The sequence below is a fragment of the Athene cunicularia genome (assembly GCF_003259725.1).
Source record: "Athene cunicularia isolate RWA chromosome 3 unlocalized genomic scaffold, athCun1 chr3_part1, whole genome shotgun sequence".
Classification (NCBI taxonomy): domain Eukaryota; kingdom Metazoa; phylum Chordata; class Aves; order Strigiformes; family Strigidae; genus Athene; species Athene cunicularia.
This window is the reverse complement of record NW_020799097.1, coordinates 7,658,126-7,680,815: the sequence shown is the minus strand read 5'-3', so window position 1 is coordinate 7,680,815 and position 22,690 is coordinate 7,658,126. Positions and strand designations below refer to the sequence as shown.

At 36.4% G+C, this 22,690-nt stretch overlaps 1 protein-coding gene across 4 annotated transcripts in view; it reads right to left on the bottom strand.

The window, feature by feature from the left end:
- The window catches only part of ITSN2 (intersectin 2), a 74,034-nt gene that overhangs the window by 17,529 nt on the left and 33,815 nt on the right, over positions 1 to 22,690 (bottom strand). Inside the window, exons 14-28 of one of the 4 annotated variants that reach the window (XM_026844098.1) lie at positions 21,969 to 22,056; positions 21,265 to 21,404; positions 20,313 to 20,393; positions 18,223 to 18,359; positions 15,878 to 16,323; positions 14,655 to 14,776; positions 12,854 to 13,029; positions 12,426 to 12,570; positions 11,759 to 11,964; positions 10,833 to 10,900; positions 9,770 to 9,936; positions 9,407 to 9,452; positions 9,097 to 9,218; positions 7,317 to 7,413; positions 6,008 to 6,199 (exon numbers count right to left, since the gene is read on the bottom strand). In XM_026844098.1, coding sequence (XP_026699899.1) covers positions 6,008 to 6,199; positions 7,317 to 7,413; positions 9,097 to 9,218; positions 9,407 to 9,452; positions 9,770 to 9,936; positions 10,833 to 10,900; positions 11,759 to 11,964; positions 12,426 to 12,570; positions 12,854 to 13,029; positions 14,655 to 14,776; positions 15,878 to 16,323; positions 18,223 to 18,359; positions 20,313 to 20,393; positions 21,265 to 21,404; positions 21,969 to 22,056 — 2,233 coding nt within the window. The remainder of the gene's footprint in view (positions 1 to 6,007; positions 6,200 to 7,316; positions 7,414 to 9,096; positions 9,219 to 9,406; positions 9,453 to 9,769; positions 9,937 to 10,832; positions 10,901 to 11,758; positions 11,965 to 12,425; positions 12,571 to 12,853; positions 13,030 to 14,654; positions 14,777 to 15,877; positions 16,324 to 18,222; positions 18,360 to 20,312; positions 20,394 to 21,264; positions 21,405 to 21,968; positions 22,057 to 22,690) is intronic. The other 3 variants (XM_026844099.1, XM_026844100.1, XM_026844101.1) reach the window with 3 other exon arrangements.

The window sequence follows — 22,690 nt, the reverse complement described above, 5'->3', positions numbered from 1 at the left end:
CAACTTTCAGACAGTACTTTAAGTCACTGCAGACCGTAGCCAGATAAAAACACTATTCAGTATTGTTAGCTATTTAATGAAAAGAGGCAGGGAAAGGGCCTAGCAGCACAGAGGCTGTGTAACTACTTACTGCAGTAGCTAGTACATGTTTGCTGTTTGCTAAAACTGAAAACAAATATGAATTATCGGAATAAACTATTTAAAGTAAGGAGACTGTTTAGGGATATGACATACTGAGCTCAAATTCCTGCTATAGTACTACTGTAAAGGAAGAAAAATCTCAAATATCCTCCACTCTACGCTTAATTCTTTCCCCAGTTAAAAAGGGTATTAAAAGGCTGTATGGACTGCACCAGATCTAAATCTTAGATCTTGCAGCATGTTTGTAATCACAGTGACTATCAGCAGCAGAGACAGTAGGGTTTGTTTTCTGGATGAGCCTTGTAGGCTGCCAATTTTAAAAGCTCAATATGTAAGAGATTAAATCAAGTCCATTAGAACAGTAATGAGTGAACATTTTAATTCTGCAAAGTATGTACATTACAACATTAAAAGAACACAACTGCCCATTCAAAATAGCTCAGAAACTGTGCAAATAGTGGGTCTTTGTGTGTCTGCAATCCCACCATGCAAACGATAACTTGATATGCATGCTAATGATCTACGATTATCAATACCAAAGAAAAATACTGAAGGAAACAAGAATGAACAGCAGTGAAAGCCACACAAAGACCCACTATCCTTTCTGCTTTTACAAATCAACTGTAACTGTAGATTATAAGAAAACCCAGAAAAACCTAATTTCTTGACTGGATCTAACGTTCAAACGAAGCAAAAGGTTTGTGTCAGAGATATGTGAGCAGGGCTGGCCACCCTGCCTCCACGCTACAGTCAAACTTGGATAGTGGGTCTCTGAGGTGCTTTCACACTGGAAGACAACATTGGGTCCTAAAAAAAACAAAAAAAAAATGAAGGAATATAATGAACATAAATTTGAAGAGTGAAACATATGAGTTCTATGGACAACGACAGAACAACACCAAAAGGTCAGAAAGGAATGACAAACATTCAACTTTCTGAAAACAGACATCATGAGCTTCCAACTCTTGCAATTTCATATTTATAAAACACACACAGTTTTAAGTACTTGTGACCAGTCATCACTGACTCTGAAAAACACATGTAGCTGATTTACTCAAAGAGTTTCTTCCCAAGGAAGACTTCTGTTATGTAGACTCAACTACATAAGGCCAAGCCCTAGGGGTTTTTTTAAAGGCAATGGCAAAATTCCCTGAGATTTCAACAAAGTTAGGATTTCTCCTGAGAAACTTGTAATGAGACATTAGAAAATCAAATAAAAATTAAACTTGTAAAGGAAAGACTCACTGGAATTTATTCATATTGGCACATAAAAATTAACCTGTTTGACTCCGTTCTAAGCCTGAAATAAATTAAAACCTTGTCTCAGTAATATGTATCCATGAAGTAGTATGTACCACATCACTCAATACACCCACTACACCATCTACACGAGGCACTGCGAAGTCAGGTTAAATGCAATGTATGACATGGGCTGTAGCTGCACACACCTTGTGGGCAATCCAAAGACGACTCCAGACCCCAGGATTTCAACCTGGAAGCTTTATCAAGCCTGAATGACAGTCACCAAATAGTTTTAGAAACACAAGATGACTATGTTACTATGAACTAAGGGATTGATTTTGTATGTGATCCTTGGTAAAAGGGGTAAAATTCTGGAGCTGTTGAGTAAAATCTTAGAATAAATTATTAGTCTTCATGTGTTAAAAAATTAATGTGGACCTGCAACATGCACCACCTCAAAGCCACTGATACCACAAACTCTTACTACATAATCATAAAGAGAAGTTACTTGGCAGTAAGTAGAGAACTTCAAATTGTGTTGTCCATATGTAGACACAGAAATGCACCTGCCACGAGCATGTCCATAAGTTGTTTTTTCACTATGAATACTTGAAAGTTGGTCAACTTCATTCATTAGACAGTGCTGGCCAGGAATTACTAATGATCTTTTGTGCATGGAGATAAACTTCCAGAAATACAGATCTTTGTTGAAAGGATGGGACTTGCTCATATATCTAATGTGTCACATCTACATGTGACGTTTGGGGAGGAAAGAAAATAGGTAGATCTAGTGGTATTACTATAAACATCTAGTTTGTACCTAAGGAAATTCACACTGTTGTCATACTTGTGTCAAGAATAGTCTACAGTGAGAGGATCTGTTCCCAGTCTAACCAACTTTTGTCATTGCATTGAAGAAGACAGAGCAGGCAGGTCTACACGGGGGCAGGAGGTGTTTTTCAGTCTATGGGGATTACCTGTAGCTCATGTCTGAGCACCTGAAGAAGTAACTAATATGCCTGAGGAACTACAGCAATGCTAGGCCATGGAAAGAAAAAGGAGTGAACACAGTACGTACATTGGAGTAGTAAGAACTGGTACACCATTCAGTTCTATGAAAGCCCAGTCTCACAAAGGGAGATGAGATACCTCAGGTAAGATGAGCTAGAAGCCTCGGCACACTGAGCACAGGTATATCCACCTGGCTGAGTTGTCCAGCCCTGAGCCAGAACGTCTCTGAGAGATGAGCACATCTCTAACACCAAGAGATATCCAGCAATCACATATGCAGAGGTAGCTGGAGCATCTGTTTTGCCTCCATCTGAGGTATGTGAGGGATGAAAATATCAACAAAAGAAAATATAAGGACAAGGCTCAGACTGGTCCCGTGAATAAGACAACAAACTGAAAAAAGCTATTTCATTGAAAAAGCCAACAAAGAAGGAGAGAACAAGTTTCTAAGAGAGACTGTTTAAGGCAGATGCAGACTGGCTGAAATAACAAAATTCTCTCCAGATCAGGCCATTGGGAAGAACTGTAAAGCACTAAGTGCACCATGCCTACCTACCCTGCCTTACCCAGCCCTTTGCAAGAACGTGAAGAAAACCTGGTAGACATGTCCTAAACAGCTACTGGCAGTACACAAAAGATCTGACCCTGAACGGTGGAGCAAGCACAAGCACTCAACTAAGAGAAGATGATGAGATTATGTGTATTCCTTTACTTTAAATCTATAGCTATTTATACGTTGAAACCTTCTGTGTATCTTATTTATTCTTTATGATTACTTTAGTGCAAACATTTAGAATAAGAGCTATTAAAATGTCATTAAAACATGAGTAAGTCTAACCATCACCAAGGTCACTGAGAGCATGACTTGAATATTCTGTGTCCTGCAATCACCTGAACTCAGTTGTATTTAAAAGACCTGCTGACAGACCTATGACACCCTTAATTGATGTTATTTGTTTTTCCTTGCAGAGAACCCATGCTAGTATGCGCAGCTACACCATCAGGAAAATTGATCTTGTCAGCACAGCATTCAGAGAGCTTTTTCAGCAACCTAAGAGGAGAAACATCTCACTGACCTAAGTTCCTTCTTTGCTAGGGAAGTTTGCCATTACAACTATAACTAGTAAGTTCCAGGAAAGACTCTGGATACAAAGGTGTATAGTGTTTAAATCTGAGGGAAAAGCAGAATTTTCCTAAGTTGCAAAATTATTTGAGTAAACCAAATCTGCCTGCTCTCTTTCAAATACTTGACCATCTAGAAAAGACAGTGGGAGAAACTGCTATTCTTCAACGGAAACATTACAATACTCAGATTAACAATTCTTTAAAATATAACAAAGCATTTTTAAAAATTATATTCTGTCATATCTCCAAACTGGTCCCTAGAGGGCCACATCAACATTTCTGTGGGACAATTCCTTAGTGATTTCTCAGGAATACTAGTGATAGTTTCTGCACTATATTTAAGTAAGAGCAAAAAATATTTTAAGGAAATCCAAGGAAGTTTTGAAGTTCAGTGAGTACATATTTAAATATTTCTCTGGTACAGAGGAATGGTACAGCACTAGCATACTGCTAACGCAACTTACTAGCGCAGGCCTCACACCATATGAAAGCAGCACAGCTGAAATCCGTGTAATGATGATATTTGTACAATGCAGCACCTGAGCTGTTATAACAAGCCATGCTGCTTTTCAGCAGGCTCTGGACTTTAAGCAGGATTTTTCCTGAAGTTTCCAAACTGTCTTATTTAATATCACAGAAGTGGCAAATCCCATCACAAAACTGATATCTAAGTTAGCTTATTTGAAATACTCAGAGAATTTGTTTTTTTTCAAAATACTCTTCATACACCAATAGGTGGGTTTTGTTAATTAAGTGCCAGCATATGTGCTTCACAGCAAACAGACTAACTCATAGACAGACGTTTAACAAGCGAGTACAGGTGACCTGGTGCACGTCTACTATCTGACTGTCACTGGCTGACCTGTGTCAATACACTTTCAAAGGAAAATTATGTTCACACAGCCACAGCTTTATGTGGATGGAAATATTTTTACTCCACAACACTGAAATCTGAGAAAAAGCCTAACAACATATCAGCGAAAAATAAGAAAAACTTAATCATCACATCTAAAGTTTCCAATCACAATGTGGTCTTAGCACTGCTTCTGTTTAAAATTAGTGGTATATATAATCACCTTGCACTTACCACATTCAGCCACATAACTTTAAATGGCAACACATGGTGTAATAAACTAGTATCTCTGTAATTTTTGAAAATTCAGAAAGCTTTAATACTCAGCCAGAATCTTAATTTTATAGCCCATCTGGATTTAGTCTATACTACTGCCACAAAACTGAGATTTTATAAACCACAAAAAACCTTTCAAAGTATCACTTTAATGACTTGGATATGCCTAATCAAAAGAATGTTAAGTTCAATCTAAATGCAGAAGTTTTTGACATCATAGCCACACCAGCCAGAGGCATTTAAAAAAAATAAAATCAATGTGTTACAAAATGTGAGCAGAGATGCATACCCTGTTTTGCCTAAGTACCATAACAAGCTACTGAGGGAAAAATATTTTAATTTTCCAATCCAAGCTGTACCTTCATTACTCAGTTTGTGAATTGAGAACACAACTACGTTGATCAAATCTTAGGTGCAAACTGGTTGTATACACCAGCTATAGGCTATTAAGAGTTAACCAGTCTTCTGGATGTACTTCTTTATACTGAGAAAACTACAAATGATGCCTCAGGAAAAAAACATTAAGTGAAGGGACAAGGCTTGTTATGTCAAAGGAGCAACTTTTGACATCAAGATATGTTCCCAAACTCACTGATGGCATGGGTTGATATAAAAGTTGGTTTAATCACAGGGCCCCAGAATGAAAAGTTGAAGGAGCAAAAATGGTGGAGTGCAAGTGGGGGGGACACCAGAAACCTTTACTGTGTTTACATGAAAAAAGGCAGAGAAAATTTTTGACTGTTGGATAGTTATATATTCTAGCATTCAGTTCTCAGCCCCTGCTGATAATATTCAGCTTAACATGTGTTTTGAAATATATCTGGTTTCTCAGAATTGGATGAGAGCTGTATTGCTGTGAGTCAGGACACACATATTTACCATAGGTTAGAACGCTTGCTAATGAATCTTTTCCCTATACTTTTTATGGCTATTTTTACTTAACTGATCAGTAGTTTAAATGGCAGTTAAAGATGACTACAGCAGATATTTTTTTGTATTTTATAAAACCTGAGCAAGTTCTATAATTGAGCACAGTATGCCTGCACTGACTTTCAGTCATGGCAGTTATCAAAGCACCTTTAATGGAAGGGGAACACCTACCAAATCCACTATTTTAGCTCACCCTAGCACTCTAAGTTACACACTGACTGGTTGGTAATGTGCTGGTTGTTTGTAGGTTAAACAGAAAAGTATTTAAAGTACTTAGTACTATACTAAAATATTTAAAGAAAGGTTATTTAAACTACCAATAAATTCAGCTGATGCCTGGAACTCCAAACTCAACATAAAGCAGAAGAATAGCAATGCACCTTTGAAATACAAGTAACAAAATTAATTAAAAAAATAAAAGTTGCTTACACTGCTGACTTGGGTCAGAATCCGTGGTCATCTTCACGTAGTTTGAGGGGAAGAGACCTGTCACACCACTGATTTCTCCTTGCCACCAGTCAGCATCATCTTTGTTCAGTACATTAATAAGCTGCCCTTTGGAAAAACTGAGCTCATCTTCATTGTTTGCCATATAATCATACATCGCTATCACTTGACACACTGTGAATCAAAACCAAATATAGCAGAACACTGTTACACAAGTATTAAGATTGTTTTTGAGTGTTTTACATAACCACAGGAAAGAAACAGCAATTTCACATACACTGTTACATAAGAAAAATGCCACATGATCTTATCTTGATGTGGAACTGTCCTCCCTTTTCTTGTACTTTTTTTTTTTTTTTTTTTTTTTTTAAAAAAAACCTGAGCCAGGCAGTAATCTTTATTTCCACTATATATATCTATGCACTTACACAGTGAATTGATTCAGTTAGTAGAGCATCGAGAGACCTTCTAAACATTTTAAAATATAATCAAGTATGCTTCCACCTCTCTTACTGGCTCAGGAAAGAAAGTGAGTTTGATTATCTTAGCTGATACTTATGAGAAAAATGTGGCAAAGGAAGAGGAAATGTGCATTAGCTAATTGTGAGCTGCTAGTTTAGTCAAAGGGAAGGTTTGTCCAGTAATACCCAGGAAGCTGTTGTATAAGCAAATCATAGCTGTGGAGAACAGCACAATTTAAGCATGCAGAACCAAAAAAGCTCCTTTTCTGTGAAATAATCTCATTTGTACTCAGCCATTCAATTGGAAAAATCTAGTGAAAATCTCTGCTTAGTTTCCCTCCTTATGAGGAGCGGTGCATGTAATTCCAAGGTGTCTGTCAATGATTGCTAGTTTTCTATAATATTTTTGCTAGTATTTGGAGACAAGGAGTTTCCAAATGAGAAGAGTGTGGTTCTTCAGTGCATTCAGCAAAATTAAAAAGCTCTTGCCATAGAATATGGACTGCTGATCCTCACAGATTTATGGATATAAACATCTTTGTATGACTGAGACTTTCTGTTGTAAGGTATGTAGAGGATAGTATACGCTAGGGAGGGACCCTATGAAGAACAGCTTTGATTAAGAAGTTGTAAGATTTTAGCTTTCTTGGACAGAGATAAGAGCTGAATAAAGAAGTCTGTCAAAAGATGCAAATTCTGACTAGGACTTTACCTTCCACAATGACACCACAATTAGATACAGCCATCAAACACAGTATTACACTAGTTATGTAAACAATTGAAGCAGTTACATAAAATACTCAGAACAAAATATAAAGTCTTTTTTTCACCTGAGGGAGCAGCAGATGTGGTTCTTTCACTGCTCGGACCCAGTAATTTCACATGGCTGGCAGGGAACCATCCTTTCTGTCGTTTTTTTCCTCTTGCCTGTAAATGTTTAAAATAGTTACTACATAATTAAGAAACCAAATAGTCTATAGACTACAAAAAAATGCAATGAATGTGTCTCATGGTTTTGCCAACAAAAGCACCAACTAAATACTAAACAGATCTCAAAAGGAAAAAAAAAAATCTGTCTAAAGGATAAAACAACCCAATTCAAATAAAGCTTCACCCTAATATGTTCTGGCAAATGTATTAATAAAAAATTTTCAAGTGTGGTTAATTATTGCAATATGCAATTTAATTGCAGGGCTGAAAATTCACTCAATAAACATTCCACTTAGGCATCATATAAACAATCTCTGATGAGATACCCAGAACAGAGGTAACAATTAACCATAAGACACTTCTGAATATTTTGACCTCAGTGTTTGATACCACTTTCTACCTAGTACAGCATGTGAGAGTTTGAAAAGAATTTTCTCATCTGTTAGTCTTTGGTTTTTATAGTCCCACATGTAAAGATGATCTCTGCACACACTGAAGAAACAAATATACTTCAGAGTGCACAAAAAAGCCAGGATGTAAAAGTGAGCATAGATTTTAGAAAGCAGTAACTGCGGAGTGAGCTCTATTACATGAAAATAGAAATTCAAACTAGCAAAAATTGACAATTACATATCTCAGTTTCCCTTCCCCCACTTTTTTTTATTTTTTTATTTATTCTTTGAAAGGTCTTCCTGAAGCAGCATGGGGCCTATTTTTCTTAAAATACAAACTATTTATTGTTTTCTGGGGTTTTTTTTGGTTTTGTGGTTTGGTTTGGTTTTTTTTTTACATGCTATGAATAAATTTTCCACTGCTTTTAATTGACAGAAACTCACTGCACCAATTTCCGAACTTGGTCACTGCAATCTCTCCTTCCGTATCTATAAAGCAGGCTGATTTTAAAAACAGATGCTGAATAGTTAGATCAGCCCTGTTCAAACTGTTGGAGAGGGAAGACAGGTGTTAACAAGAGTATTCACACAAAAGAGTGTGTGCAGTTGTAGAATACCTCTGGAAAGGACAATTAAGTATACTAAGACGACAGAACTTTCTATTGTGCTGTTTAGTCCCAATATGGTAAATAGCCTGAATTTAAGCATGTTACTTCCAAAACTGAATGCCAATGCTACAGATTCAGCCAAAATTCAGCTAAAGAAAAGGGTAACAAAAAGACATTATGAGGATTTAACTTTCTGCATAGGTTGCAAAAGTTAGTTATTATGGACAAGATTCACGGGGCTCCAAAAGTCAAAATATCAACTACGATTTAAGAATGTCATGGAACAGGACCCTTCATCACTAGGTGGGGAAAGGAGAAAAGCAGGAATAGCAACTTTCACAATAAACTAGCTTCCAAGAAATCCTGTTCTTTCATTAGAATAATTCTACAATTTAATGTTTTACCAATTAAATCCTAACCAATTTATCAACTGTCAATATCCCTCTTCCCCTTCCTATGCGTATGTTCATTGACAGTTTTACTATTTTCTGTGATAAAAAAACCCCAAACCAAAACAAAAAACCACAGGTTTAATTAAAAACATTTTTTCCCAAATAGATTTATACAAGATGAAAATAACTTTCTAGCCAGCTTTTAGAATACTAGTTGTTTTCTTGAATTAATCCCAAGATCACCTCCTTGCCATTCATGGTCAAAATTATTTCTCCTTCAATAACTACCTGCAACTCTCCTTGCCACCATCCACTAGCATTTTTCTTCAAAATAAGTATTAGCTGTCCTGGAGCAAGACTAAGCTGTTCAGTTCCCGATGCAGCATAGGCAGTAGTAACCTGAGCAATTTCTGAAAAGATAATATATTAATTGCATTTGTTATTTTCTCATCACAGTAAGAGCTACATCCACAGAAATATCCTGATACGTATCTTGCAGCTAAGCTCATTAGCCACCATTAAAACACTGCTATGAACTTAAATGCTCACAGTCATTTAAGAAGCAGTCCTGAACATTAAAAAGTTATCACACACTTACCGGGTTTCTTATTTATTGTTCCAGTTTTGCCAGCATTACTAGAAGCCTACAAAGACACAACAATCATCTTTTAATGTGCAATAAAACCAGCAGAGTTTACACCAACTTTAAGCATGTGGACAGAAAAGGACATGGAGATTTAAATTTTGAGCCTGTATTGAACAGAGTACCATCCTGTACAGAGAGACAGTGTGACACAGTGGCTGGAGCAGTGATTTAGCACTCAAGCTACCTAGGCTTTTCTTTTCTGTCTAGCACAATAACCTCTGCTTAAAATCACTATTTAAGAGCTAAATAACAATACCAATAAACAATAAAATTGAGAGAAAGCATTGTGTGTTAATTCTCAGCATAGGAACTCACTTCTTGATCCTTTGGTCTGACATAATTGGAAGGGAAGATTCCAGTTCTGCCATCAATGCTCCCAGTCCACCATTCCCCTTCCTTCTGGGTCACTAGGATTTCCTCACCTTCCGTGAAAGTCAAGTCACCAGGTTCAGAGCTTGAATATGAATAGAGCGCAACATACTCTATGCGAACAGCACATGTAGAGAAGGAGACAACAGTTTCAGGTAAGAGGATAGAAGTACATCAGATGCAAGAAAAGGTATCCGATATCAGCGTTCATCAGTGTGTTCATAACATGGATCATGTCTTCACAAGTTTGTGAATCAACCTACCTACTTGCTTGATTGTAATCACATCTCACTTCATGCTTACAACTCTGAATTACAGGTACACAACTTTGAACAGATAGATGAATTTGGCACACTGAGAGTTACTACCCTATGATCATCCTGCAGATCAGCAGAGGCCTGTAGACCACAGTTTGAAAACTCATCTCTTGCATTAAGTACTCCACCTTACCTCTGTTTCACAGCAAGCATGTACATTCCAGACTTAAACCTGATTAAAACCATTCATATCTGACTAACACAGCAAAAATGAAAAACACAAGCAAAGTTAGAATATAACTGGGGAAGCATGGAGATACACTGGATTAAAAAGCCTTAGAGAGTGCTTCCCACATTTTTTTTTCCAATAATATTTATTTTCTTTACTCCCTACTGATTAAAAGAGGATCCATACTTAGGAGACTAAAAATCCCTTCTCATGTCTCTACAGTATAACATAATATAGTAGAGAACAGCAGGAAGAGAACTTGGCTTACAGGTATGAGATATTTAAGTTTTCAGAAATAAATCAATGCTTGAGCAAAAGTCTTAAAAACAAAACCAAAACTATAAACTTTACTAAAGTTCCTGGTTTATAATTCTCAGAACAGTAGCTCAGAAGGTTTGCACTCTATCTTTTGGACAAGCATTAAAAGGTATGCACAGAAACTCTTCACATATTTAAGCGTATTCACATGACATTAAGCAGAAACAGACTGTATCATTAAGTAGCATATTTCATGCTGTCTTACCCTCTCCTGCTGCATAAGACTGTGTATTAGGCTTTTTGTTTACAGATGCATAAATAGCTTCTGGTCTGCAGAAAGAAAAAAAAAGTTTAGAGTAACTAAAAGGCTCATCAAGAACAAATCTCTTTATTAGGATGAGACTAAGATCACTTTATTTATCTCAAAGTTGACATTGCCTCTGAATTAAATACAAAGACTTCCCTGACTGCCAAACACACACAAGTATTACTGATATTTAAGATATATTTAAGATACTGATATTAAGATATGATTAAGATACTGATATTAAGATATGCCATCCAAGAGCACACCACTTCCAAAAAAACCCAGAATCAATGTAATGTGATGAAAGATGAAAGGATTTATTTACAAATTATACTACCCAAAAGCAGAAAAAAGTAAAGATTTTGTCTAAATTCTCTCATTCTAGAGAATTTCTAAGAACATTTGGTCATAATACATGAAAAGAACAACTCACACAATGGTGCAGCCATCCCAGCTGAACCTGAACAGTTACCTTGCAGCATTAGAACAGGCATAATGATCTTTTCAAGTAAAGAAAAATATATTATTTCTGCAAGATATGCCTTATAAGCTTACAATTATTTGTAGGCCACTTAGAAATTGGCAGCTTCAGAGACAGAATGCAAGAGAGCTGACTTCATAAGGAACCAGAACAAAGTCTGGCACTTGATGAATAAACACCACTGATTTTTCACAACACTCAGCCCTGAAGACTGTCTATTTATACAGTAGTGAACCCAACATTACTTGGCTTGCCAGAATGAAATAATAAAAGCCTAAAATGGCAGAGTGTAAACTGTAAACAGTATTTATATTCTGCACTTTAAAGCGCTGAAGAATTTTGCACTCTAAACCATCTCTTTCTGTAAACTGTTGAATAAAACAAAAATAAAAGTAGCACTTACTCCTCTTTCTTGATTTCACTCCCTGGTAAAAGCTTGACATATGATTTTGGAAACCAACCCCTTCCTCCATGTACCTCTCCAAACCACCAGTTTTCCTGCTGCTCCAGGACTGTAATGATATCATTTTTTGAAAAATTCAAGTGGTTATCTTTTTTTGCAGTCCAAGAGCAAAGTGCTTGTGCTTTTAAGTTCTCGACAGGCTGCCCCTGTTAAGACAGAAGCGGAGATGTTGATTGTCCACACTACCCCAAACTGGTGCAAGTGTCAAACATTGATGTATCTTTTATTGAAGTATAAGCAACTTCATTCCTAAGTGATGGCTGAATAAGTGGTATTTTTCATTGATGTATACAAGCTGTTGATTGAGGAACAATCTCTCAATTCTGTTTCTTATTTGTTAGAAGTATCTTGTGTGCCTAATTACAAGTGAAAATGATTTGAGAATTATGAAACATACTGCATGAGTCTTCAAGCTCAGTGATCCCTGAAAGCATATGGAATTATGTCAATACACAGCAGTGGCACGTTCAGACTAGCTTCTTTATCCTCTAGCTTGTTCAGTGCTCTCAGTATTAGAAAAGTTGCGTTTTGTTCTCATTTTTTTAAAAATCATTATCATTAACAGGAATCTAAAATACAGCAAGTTCTCCACTCTCACACAACATACCTGTCCATGAATGGGCGAAACAGATCCAGGGGACACAGTGCGAGTAAAAGCTGATTTCTGTTGCCACGCTGTATTAACATTCAGGCTAGAAAAAGGTATGTTTTGGTAATCAGATTCTTCTGCAGATTTACTTGGTGAAAGTGGTCTGCAAATTGAATGCAGGCATATTCGACATATTATAATTTTTATTGAAGAAGTACCTCCAGCAGAATAACCATTTTTAATGTACGTAAAACAGATTCTCTATACAATGTGAGGCACACTATCAAATACTTAAAATTTCTAAGCTAAGACTTTCAAGGTAGGTTCTTCAATAACTTTTCTGCATTTATATTTTAAAAACAAACACCAAATGAAACTATACAGCACGTTACATATTAGCTAAATTTAGAAAAAGCAATTTTAGCACAAACATAACAAGAACTCACTCTGAAGCAGCTGAGGTAGTAGATAAAGATACTGTAGGAGGAAGTAAGGCCTTCTTAGGAGATAAAGATTTTTCTCCTTCTGTTATTTTTTCTACATAATTGCATGGAAACCAACCAAAATGTCCTTGAAAACTCCCATAAAGCCAACCAGGTTCTCCCACAGTTTTTTCATCAACCTATGGACAGGAGGATAAATACAAAGAAAACACAATTATAGCCGCATGAAACAAACAGTGTATCTAGTGCATCAGCACCTGCTGGCACTCTGAATTGAACACCATGAGCAGCACTCGTACAAGGATCAGCATTTTCATTCTCTTCCCTTTCAGAACTGAGCTGATTTTACCCTGTTCAAGAAACAGGGTGATGCAATTGCACTGTTTTTAGACACAGGTAGAGACAGGCCTCAGAGATATTATATTCATTCAAAGGGGCCCCCAACATGCACACTGATACCTGGAGCCACTCTGGCTTGCCAAACGTTACAGTGCACTGTGTTGTATTTTGCCAAATGCACAGCCAAGAGGCAGCAGCTAGAGAGTCTCACCACATGAAAACACCTTCTGCGGCTCTGCTTACAGATATAATTAACTGTGTCATTCGACTGTATCCAAAACACATTCAAAAATTCCATTATTTACTATATGATTAAGAGCACCCTTAAACATTCATAGCAATACTGGAGCCTCCATTATGCTGCAAATTTGTCAAAATTAGCTAAAAATCAGCAGCTCGTCAAATACCATTGGCTAGTTACCCTATTTGAGGTTTGGGGTATAAGAGGAGGAGGCAGCAGTGGTGGCGGCTGTTAGCCTATTTATAGAATAAGTCATTAGTTAAATGACACAGTTAATTATATCTGAGAAGGAAGCCAAAACAAAACCTACTTCTCTTGTCCCCTCTTCAATGCTTCACTGGTATGAAAATGCAAATAAATGATTTAACACTGTTAAGCTGAAGCCTAATACTTAATTTTTAATATTTTGTGTCACATTGCTTTGTAAATTTTCCCTTATCACCTACCTGCACTGCTTATAGTCTGAATGAGGAGGAACAATACGTACCTTTGTTTTAGATACGTATATATTAATTGTATTACCACAGTTGTAAGTCAATTTTCACAAGTCCCCCTGAATGCACATTGTGTCAAAAACATGTATGCTGACAAGTGATATAATTACATGAAATAACACAAATTTCAACTGAGAAGCAAGAAGACATTTCCAATCTTACGGTCCTGCTGTAATATTATCGATAGTATATTCAGCGTCCTGCTGTAATATTATTAATATTCAGCTGAATCCAGAAAAGTGCTACAAAGAAAATGGTATTAAGATTCAGAAGAACCTTTCACATCTATTCATTGAATAGCTAGTTTGTTTAATTTGAATTGAAATGGCATTAATAATTTTGTTATTCACATCTCTATTTTCTACACTCATATTTCAAGCAGAGACTTAAAAGGCCAACCCATACACACAGAACAAAGTGCAGCAGCTACATCATTCCTGATCAACTAATTTCAGAACTCTAATGTTTAGAGTTCACTATCATTTTTCTAAACAGATTCTCGACACCTCTACAATAGGTAAAATCCAGAGGCAGATTTTAGGTGAACTAATTCTAATTGCACCTGCTAAAGAAAAACAAATCAAACCAAAAGAAACAGTCAAATTTACATTTTGAGTAAGTCTTAAACTATATCAAAATAATGCTTTAGACACTTAAGACCTTGGTGTATATCAAGGCTGGGGAAGCAGGGTTGGTTTTTTGCAAGTTAAATGTCAATGGCAAATCTTACCTGGATTATATCTCCAGTATTAAAGCTCATCTCATCATGATTCCTTGCTTCAAATGGATATAAAGCTCTATAATTTACCAAGACAACCGAATTCCTAGACTCTGAGACACTAACTGCATTGCCTGAAAGGATAAGAAAACTAGTTACCATTTTGATACAGCTGAAAAATATGCACTTAGTTGGAGCCCCACCATTCTAAGCAACAGGTATGAATATAAGAGAACTACCAAAGGAGATCACCAGCTACAACAAGCTGATAGGTTGCATACAATGCAAGAGTTTAACATGGTAATCGTAGTAACCATAATGTGGGCAATAAAATGCATTGTTTTCTGAAGCAAAAAAATGACATCTTTGTATTCTCATCTTTCGATGTCCAACTGCTCTGGCTAAGCCAGTGTTTTAATATAGTCTTGTTTAACACAATTACAGTTTTCCAAGTTGAAAAGATAGTACTGCTAAAACAGTAAGTGTTCAGCAGTAGGTGTGAAGGTTTTACTTGTAAACCTAAAACATCATGATTTCTGTTTTTTTTGCATCTGTGTTCTCCAAGCTTCAACTGATGTTGCTAACAACGAATGTTTTACAAGGTATAGCTGAGGTGTGCGAACACCTTTCAGCACTGTTCTAATTTGGTTCTTGTCGAATTCAGTGATAAAAGCAGCTAATAAAAACTGACAAGAACTAATGAAGGAGGGAACTAATCAAAACTGCCTTAGCAAAAATACGGTTAAAACATTGTTTTTCAAAGTCCCACACCTAGAGTTATGTTGACCTTGGTTCTCTGTTTTTCAGTAAGAGGCATTGAAAAATGCAGAAATAAACTAGATTTCAACGTTAATAAATCACTCTGCTGAGCGTTAAGTGTCCATCCACTCATCACTGAGCAAACTCCTCTATATTAACATTCTGCTTCAATGACAGCAAGTGCAGGCCTGAGGAAAAAAATAAAATATTCCTGTTTCCAGCATCTGTGATTTGTTCTCCATGATCACTGGAAGATTTGTCATCACAGTCATAGGTGCTGAAAACTGGTAAAAGTAACCTAAGTTAATAGGATGATTTATACCTAACTGAAGACATAGAACATGTTTGGTTTTTTGTAATAATATTTTAGACAATAAGCCTGCCATAGTGTCACATTAGCAGTAATACTTACAATGAACAAAACAACACAGGAAAATCAGAGCCAATAAAGTAAAAATCTAACAGACTGAGATTACCTTCTTTTTTCCAGGGTGGCTTAAGATTTTTACCCTCTGTTGGTTTCAACAGATCTGCAAACTTCTCATTTATGTTTAATTTAGAAGTGTGTTTCTCCACCTCTTGTGAGTTGGTCACTTCTTTTATCTTCTTTATTTCTTCATTTTGCTTACGCCTCTCCTCAGCTTCTTTTGCGATTTGTTCTTGCTTTCTTTTCTCTTCTTCCAGTTGCCTCTGCCTTTGTTGTTCTGTTTCCTTCAAGACTGTAGCTTGCCTATTTTTCTCCTCGTCTGCATGAAGCTGTTGTTTATTTTCCCTTTCTCTCATCAGAGCAATTGCTTCTTCAGCTTTCAGCTTTTCCTGAACTTTTTCCTGCATTCGTTCTTCCTCCAATCGCTTCTTTTTCTCTTCCTCTTCCCTTCGGATATTTTCTTGCCATCGGTTCTCCTTTTCTCGTTTTGCTTTCCTGAAAGAAAACAGTGAGAGAGAGTCGGAGAACATTCAGATAAAAACAAATGAGATTGTGTTCACAGAGTAATCGACTGCACTTTTAAGTAAAACTGAGTCATCATAGACTCAACTGACTAATTTTCTCTCTGGGCAATAAGTTCTTCCACACAAGACCACGCTTTGTCTTAACACGACTGCCAGTAGATTTCACACATAAATAATAAATGGATTAAAATTCTTGGTATAAAAACACTGCCATGTGGTTATGTGTGCAGTGCCTTTACGAGCACTTCTGCTCACCTACATCCTGATGAGCAAGAAGTCATCTGTTAATTGAACAAAGGTGGTTTTAAGCTGTCCACCAAATCTCACGACTGGAAACTAAAATTTCCAAACAGTTGTAATCTATTCAATATGCTCATCCCTGCCACTGTCATACTCTACAGCAGACAGAATCTGGAAGTCTAACTGTATTCTCTGAAATTACTCAGATGTTATCCTGTGCCTCACTTCTCCAAAGAAGTTATTATCCAATTCAACACCCTTAAAAATCACTGTATTTTAGCTGTTGAGATCCTTCTTCTGAAGAGAGAAGACCTAACCCTTTGGGCCACCTTCTGAAGAGGTTGCTGAGGAAGAGCCATGACTACTGGAGACCGCTTCATCAAATCACTGTTGGATGTCCACTTATCTGATGGCCATTTTACTGTATTTTCAAGGACATGACAGGATCTAGTAGGAGCTGTTACTCTAGCAGACAGCCATGTTCAACAGAAAAACTAATGGGATGTCATTATACATGTGGGATATGGTTCTTTTAAAGAAACTGTCACAAATGTTATGAAACTCCATCACACTGTTGCAGAAAAATGCTGTCATGAGTTAAGACCATGAATCACACATGCAACAAGGTCACTAGCTCTGCTTCATTAAAAACAGTCACAGCAAATATAAATCATTGAAAAAGAAAAGCTCTCTCCAATTAAAAAGACAAAACCACAACTATTCTCTGAATGAGAAGTCAGAAGTAGTACACCAGAGAAACTCCAGAGCTGAGGACTAGCCACCAAGAGTGCCCATCCACCCTCTCTCTGGCACTGTTTAATCCAGGGCTGCTAAGCACAAAATAGGCAGCTGATAGCATTAGGTCTGGAGAGAGGAAAACCAGAGTGGCATATTAAGACAGCCAGCATCAAACCCTAGAAACTATGGTTTCTTAATCAGTGGAACAAAATTAAACAAAATGAATTGGGAACAAGATCATGAGAAATGAAAAGCTGAGAACAGTAGAAGTAAGAGTGATTGATACAAGTCTGGGCTGAGCAAAACTGGGACCATATCCTTGAAGGGATGATCCTCTCTGGCACATATCTGAATTTTCTCATTGTCTTCCTGAAAAAGGAAGTGAATTTAAAACTCAAAACTTGTTCACTCATCCAGCTTTCAAGATTAACACAGGAACTAAGCAGTCAATGCCCTTTCTATTGTCTTAAGTATCAATCTCACAACTGTATGGACACACACGACAAAAATAGTACCTGCTCATAGTAAGAAATGCTTTTAAGGGAACAGGTCAGATCTTTTGAAGGCCAGCAAAACAAGGCAGAAAATATAAGGAATTTTAAGTGTGAGGATTATCTGTTAAAGGACCTAGAAATCTTATTAGCAAAAGTGACTACTTGGTTTATCTGAATTATAAATTGTCTTTTTTTGAAAGAAGATAAAAACAGATTGGAAAGAGTAAATTCAAACCATCTTATGTCATGGTACTCCATATAAAATGCTTTCTCTAAGGCAAATCATTAGAATGTATTGTTATTGATTAGACCTCCTGTTTATTACAGTTAGTGTCTTACAAGTCACCACAGCATTCTTTTGCTTTAAACTGAAATACTGGTACATTCAGACATGGTACCTTGCAGCCTCATCTTCCAGTCGCTTTTTCTGTGCAAGTTCAGCTCTTCTTTTTTCTACCTCTCTTATTTTGTCCTGTTTGATCCTGTGGAGCTGCTCCAAGGCTAACTGCTGCGTGCTGTAACTTTCTCTCAGGTCCTAAAGATGAAAGACAATGAAGTACATCAAAAGGAAAGCCAACCTTTAGAGAAAAGTATCCAGGCATTTTAACACTTTGTAAACCACATTTTAATACGAATGGACAAAGGAATATTTAGTTATTAATAGTCCTTGGAGGTCACTGTAAAGAAAGTCAAACAGAAGTATCGAAGCAGTGAGGAGGTTTGCAAAGCCTTTGACATAACTTAGGCTTTCAAAGAGTCATACACCTGTGGAAATGGCAAATACAACAGAGAAGGGAAGATATAAAACTGAGTGTTCAAACACAACATTATCTAAGGACACACAAGGCAATCAGGCATATTTTAAATAACTGCAAGACACATTTGCTGAGGAGGCAGACTTCAGCTGAAAACCAACAGAATACCATAAACCTGAGAATGCATCCCTTTAGTAGGGTGTTCACCTTTTCATAGCTATCTGAATGATTAGACCCATTCTGCTGAAATCAGAAAAACTTCATGAAAATATCAGTAAGGTTACCACTGTGGGAAGCCATAGCATAAAGACACTCAGACTGTAGTTTTCCTATATTTCCTAGATTTATATTAGGAAGCATTTCTTTCCAGAAGGAGTTGTTGGACGTTGGAATGGGCTGCCCAGGGAGGTGGTGGAGTCCCCATCCCTGCAGGGGTTGAAGAGTCGGGTTGACCCAGCGCTGAGGAGGAGTTGGGAACTGTCAGGGTGAGATTAATGGTTGGACTGGATGATCCTTAAGGTCTTTTCCAACCTAGACAATTCTGTGATTCTGTGTAAACTTCACAATTTCACTCTTTTTTCTTTCATCCTTCAATTCCTATTCCACTTCGCTCCGATAACAAATTTTGCTACAGCAGAAAATCAGCATGAATCTTTGGGATAATTACATTTACAGAAGAAAAAAAAAATCAGCAATAGAATTACTTCAGATTGTACTTCACTGTGTTATAGAACACCTGTAAGATGCTACATTATTATTTCTTAAGAATTCTATTGATACAGACTGAGCAATGCAACAGGTATACCCTGACTTTCCATATCTGATCTCATAAATGCAAATAAAGCAATTAAGAATGATCTATTCCCACTACAATATGCACCTCTACCAATAATCATGTTGCCTAAAAGATACTGTGCAATTTACATGAAAAGGGCAAGATAACAAGATTTCTACATCAGTGAAAGTCTCTGTAGCAACAAGCTAAACCAACAACTGACTAGTATTTTTCCCTAAACATATTTCACAGCTGAGAATACTTTTTCTTCTTATTTTGCATAAAAATTGAGGATCCCTGTAGAAACAAACTTGAATTGTAAAAACTCTCACATATTTGATTTAAGGACAGAATAACCCTTATACAAAATGGAAAGGTCAGTTAAGTAATTCTGACTTTTTTTCTCCTCAAATTATTCTCAAAGTCAGATTTCTGACCCCAGCAGACAAAAGCACTGTTGAGGAAAGACAGCAAGTAGGTTTTAGTACTGGGTTAATCTGGAGGTTTAATATCATTGCCTTTGCTATGTCATATGTCATATTCTGGATATTGATGTTATTTCTAGACTTTAAACTTGGAAGAGAACCTGACTTACAGCTTAAAGATGTATGGATATAGGTAGAGAACAACAGAAGGAAAAGTGGAAGACACTGTTTCTATCTAATCCAGTATTTTTATGGTTGATGTTACCTTAACTAAAAGGAAAAATATCTGGGTAAAACAACTTGCTGAACATAGTTTAATAAAAAATAAAATGGCTATCAGTATTTTACAGTTTGCATTTCTGAGCAGGTAAGAAAATTTTAAGTCTTTAGAGGATGTAAAAGCTAGCAGAAAGAAAAAGAGACTATTGATTTTGTTTTAGGAAAATGTATTTAATACAACCAAACAGAAAGGGTAAGCAGAGAAAAATTGCGAAATAATTAAAAACCAAAAGAGCTAAAGATTAGAAAATAACCTTAAGTAAGAGGAAGAGGTTGTTGAGACAGCTTAGCAGAGACAAAAGGCACTGAAGAACAGAATCATCCATATTCTCACACTGTAAGATAAGGCAGATAAAAAGCCAATTAATCTTTGCACTGTACTTTGAAAAACATATTTTAGGGAAGAGTAAATGGTGGATTCAGCCACTGAACACAGCAAGCCATGCAAGAAACAAGTAACTAAAAATGCATGTTGTATGTAGCCATTTTTTAAAAAGAAAAGAAACTCAAACTTTTCATTCAGACTACAGAGCTCTCACTCCAGCCCAGCGTAAAGCCATTACGTAAGAATAAAGTTCACCTCAGTGCCATGAGGAATAAACTGCTAAATGAAGTGAAGTGGATGCATGTTACTCTGCCTGAGAGCTGCATGCGTTTTTAGGCAAGTGAAGAGTTGCCTCTGAAACAAAAACACTTTCAGGGCCAGTGGTCAATATTCCTTAACTTCTACACAAGTAAGCGGCCTGTGCTTGCTTTCAGCACAATACCTAAGTCTGCTACCAGATCTTGTACCATGTACTATGAAATCCTGTATTTCTTTCCATAAAAGCTAAATTTTCAGTCCACAATTCAAAAATAGTAGCCAATAGTACCTCAGTACTGTAAGAACAGAATTTGCAAGGGCCTGAAAAACTTTAATTCTAAATCAAAATGAATTCTAGAAGGCAAAAGTTGAGAATGAGCAACAGTTGGTTCATGCAAAGCAATGATTAGCAAGAGGTTCATATTTTAGTACATTAGCAATAGTTTTAAATGCATTTTTATTGCACTATTTACTCCAAGACTTTTCTAGTTCTTATTTGACACTGAAAGTTGGGAAAAGCTTTTTGGGAGCCTGGTAGAAGTGTCACCAATCTTTATGACTGCATGAAGAAACAAAGATACTGCTTACCAGTGTAAAACTAAGTATTTAGAGAACAGATGTACCTTAAGCTGACTGTTAAATGCATCCATTTCAGCAAGTTTAGAAGCAGTTTCTTTCTCAAGGGCATCTAGTTGTTCCTTAAGTCTTTGGCATAATTCTTCCTTTTCTAGGGACTTTTTGTGAATCGAACCGATTCCTGTACCTGCATGAGGAAAGACAAGCAATTTTACAAGGATTTCTCTTTTCTCTAATTATTTTATTCTTTTCCTAATACACAGAGAGTCCCAACTGCTTTCCTCACAAAAATTCCTTGATTTACCTTTCTATTCATATACAACACAAAGTGGGCCCAACACCTAAGATACACAGGCATTACATGTATTACATACAGAATAATTTACAAGTTGTTTTTTTAATATCAGAACAATTCATAGCAAACTTCTCTAGATAGACTTCTAGTATGATCTGATGTAAAGATCAGTGTAAATTTTACATAAATGAACTCTGCTGAGTTTACACTACCAAAAAAAGACAAGGTATAACATTATCTGTGGGCTGTATCTGTGCTTTCTCACAAAAATGTGGGTTTAGCCCCTTATTTAGAACATGAATGAAATAATGAAATGCAGATGACACAATGCCAAGATGGCATTAACAGAAAAGATATAAAAGTGAAGGTGCTATTAACACCTCTGCATTCTTTAGCCTCTTTTACAAGTGATGAAAATCTAGCAAAGCAAACAGAAGAACATTTGCAAGTACTTACTCTGAGTGTGTTCAAGTTGAGCGTTTTTTATTCTTTCACTTAACAATTGCTTTTCAGGAACTAAATAAATTAGTTTATTCTGATAGTCCTGTAGATATTGAAGAGAACATAAAAATTTTTGGTATTGTTTATAAATCAGCAAGTAAAAATGGGTGAATTTTCATATGTAACTTCAACTCATGTTAATGAAATGTGGATGTAAGTTATCATTATGGAGTAGAGGAAAAAATTACTTCTATACTCTCAACATAAATACTATTAAAATTGAATGTTTTTTGACCCAGAAAACATTAACACAGCTGGAAAAAAAAATAGCAGACATGCTAAAAGTGTAAATAATATCATGAAAACATTTAAGTTGACTGCTTCAAGCCTAACATAAAACAGTAACTCTGTGACACACAGGAACATGTGAAGTTTCCCTGACATGCAGGAGCATTACATAAAAATACAGTAGAGGATGATTTATGCTCGTCAAGTGAGTTGAAATAATGCATGTTTTGCTATTCAAAGGGAGAAAAAAAGAAAAAAAGAGCGGCAAGGTAATTCAGCCCAAAGACCAACTCGCTCTGCATATAGGAAAACATTCCTCATAAAAATTTGAGTCTGGAGTCATAAAAGAATTCATAATTAAAGAGAAGTCACTATTACTTGTTCACAACAAAACAGCTGAGGTTTTGACAACTATCCTCATTTAACTATCAGCTAACAAGCTGTACATG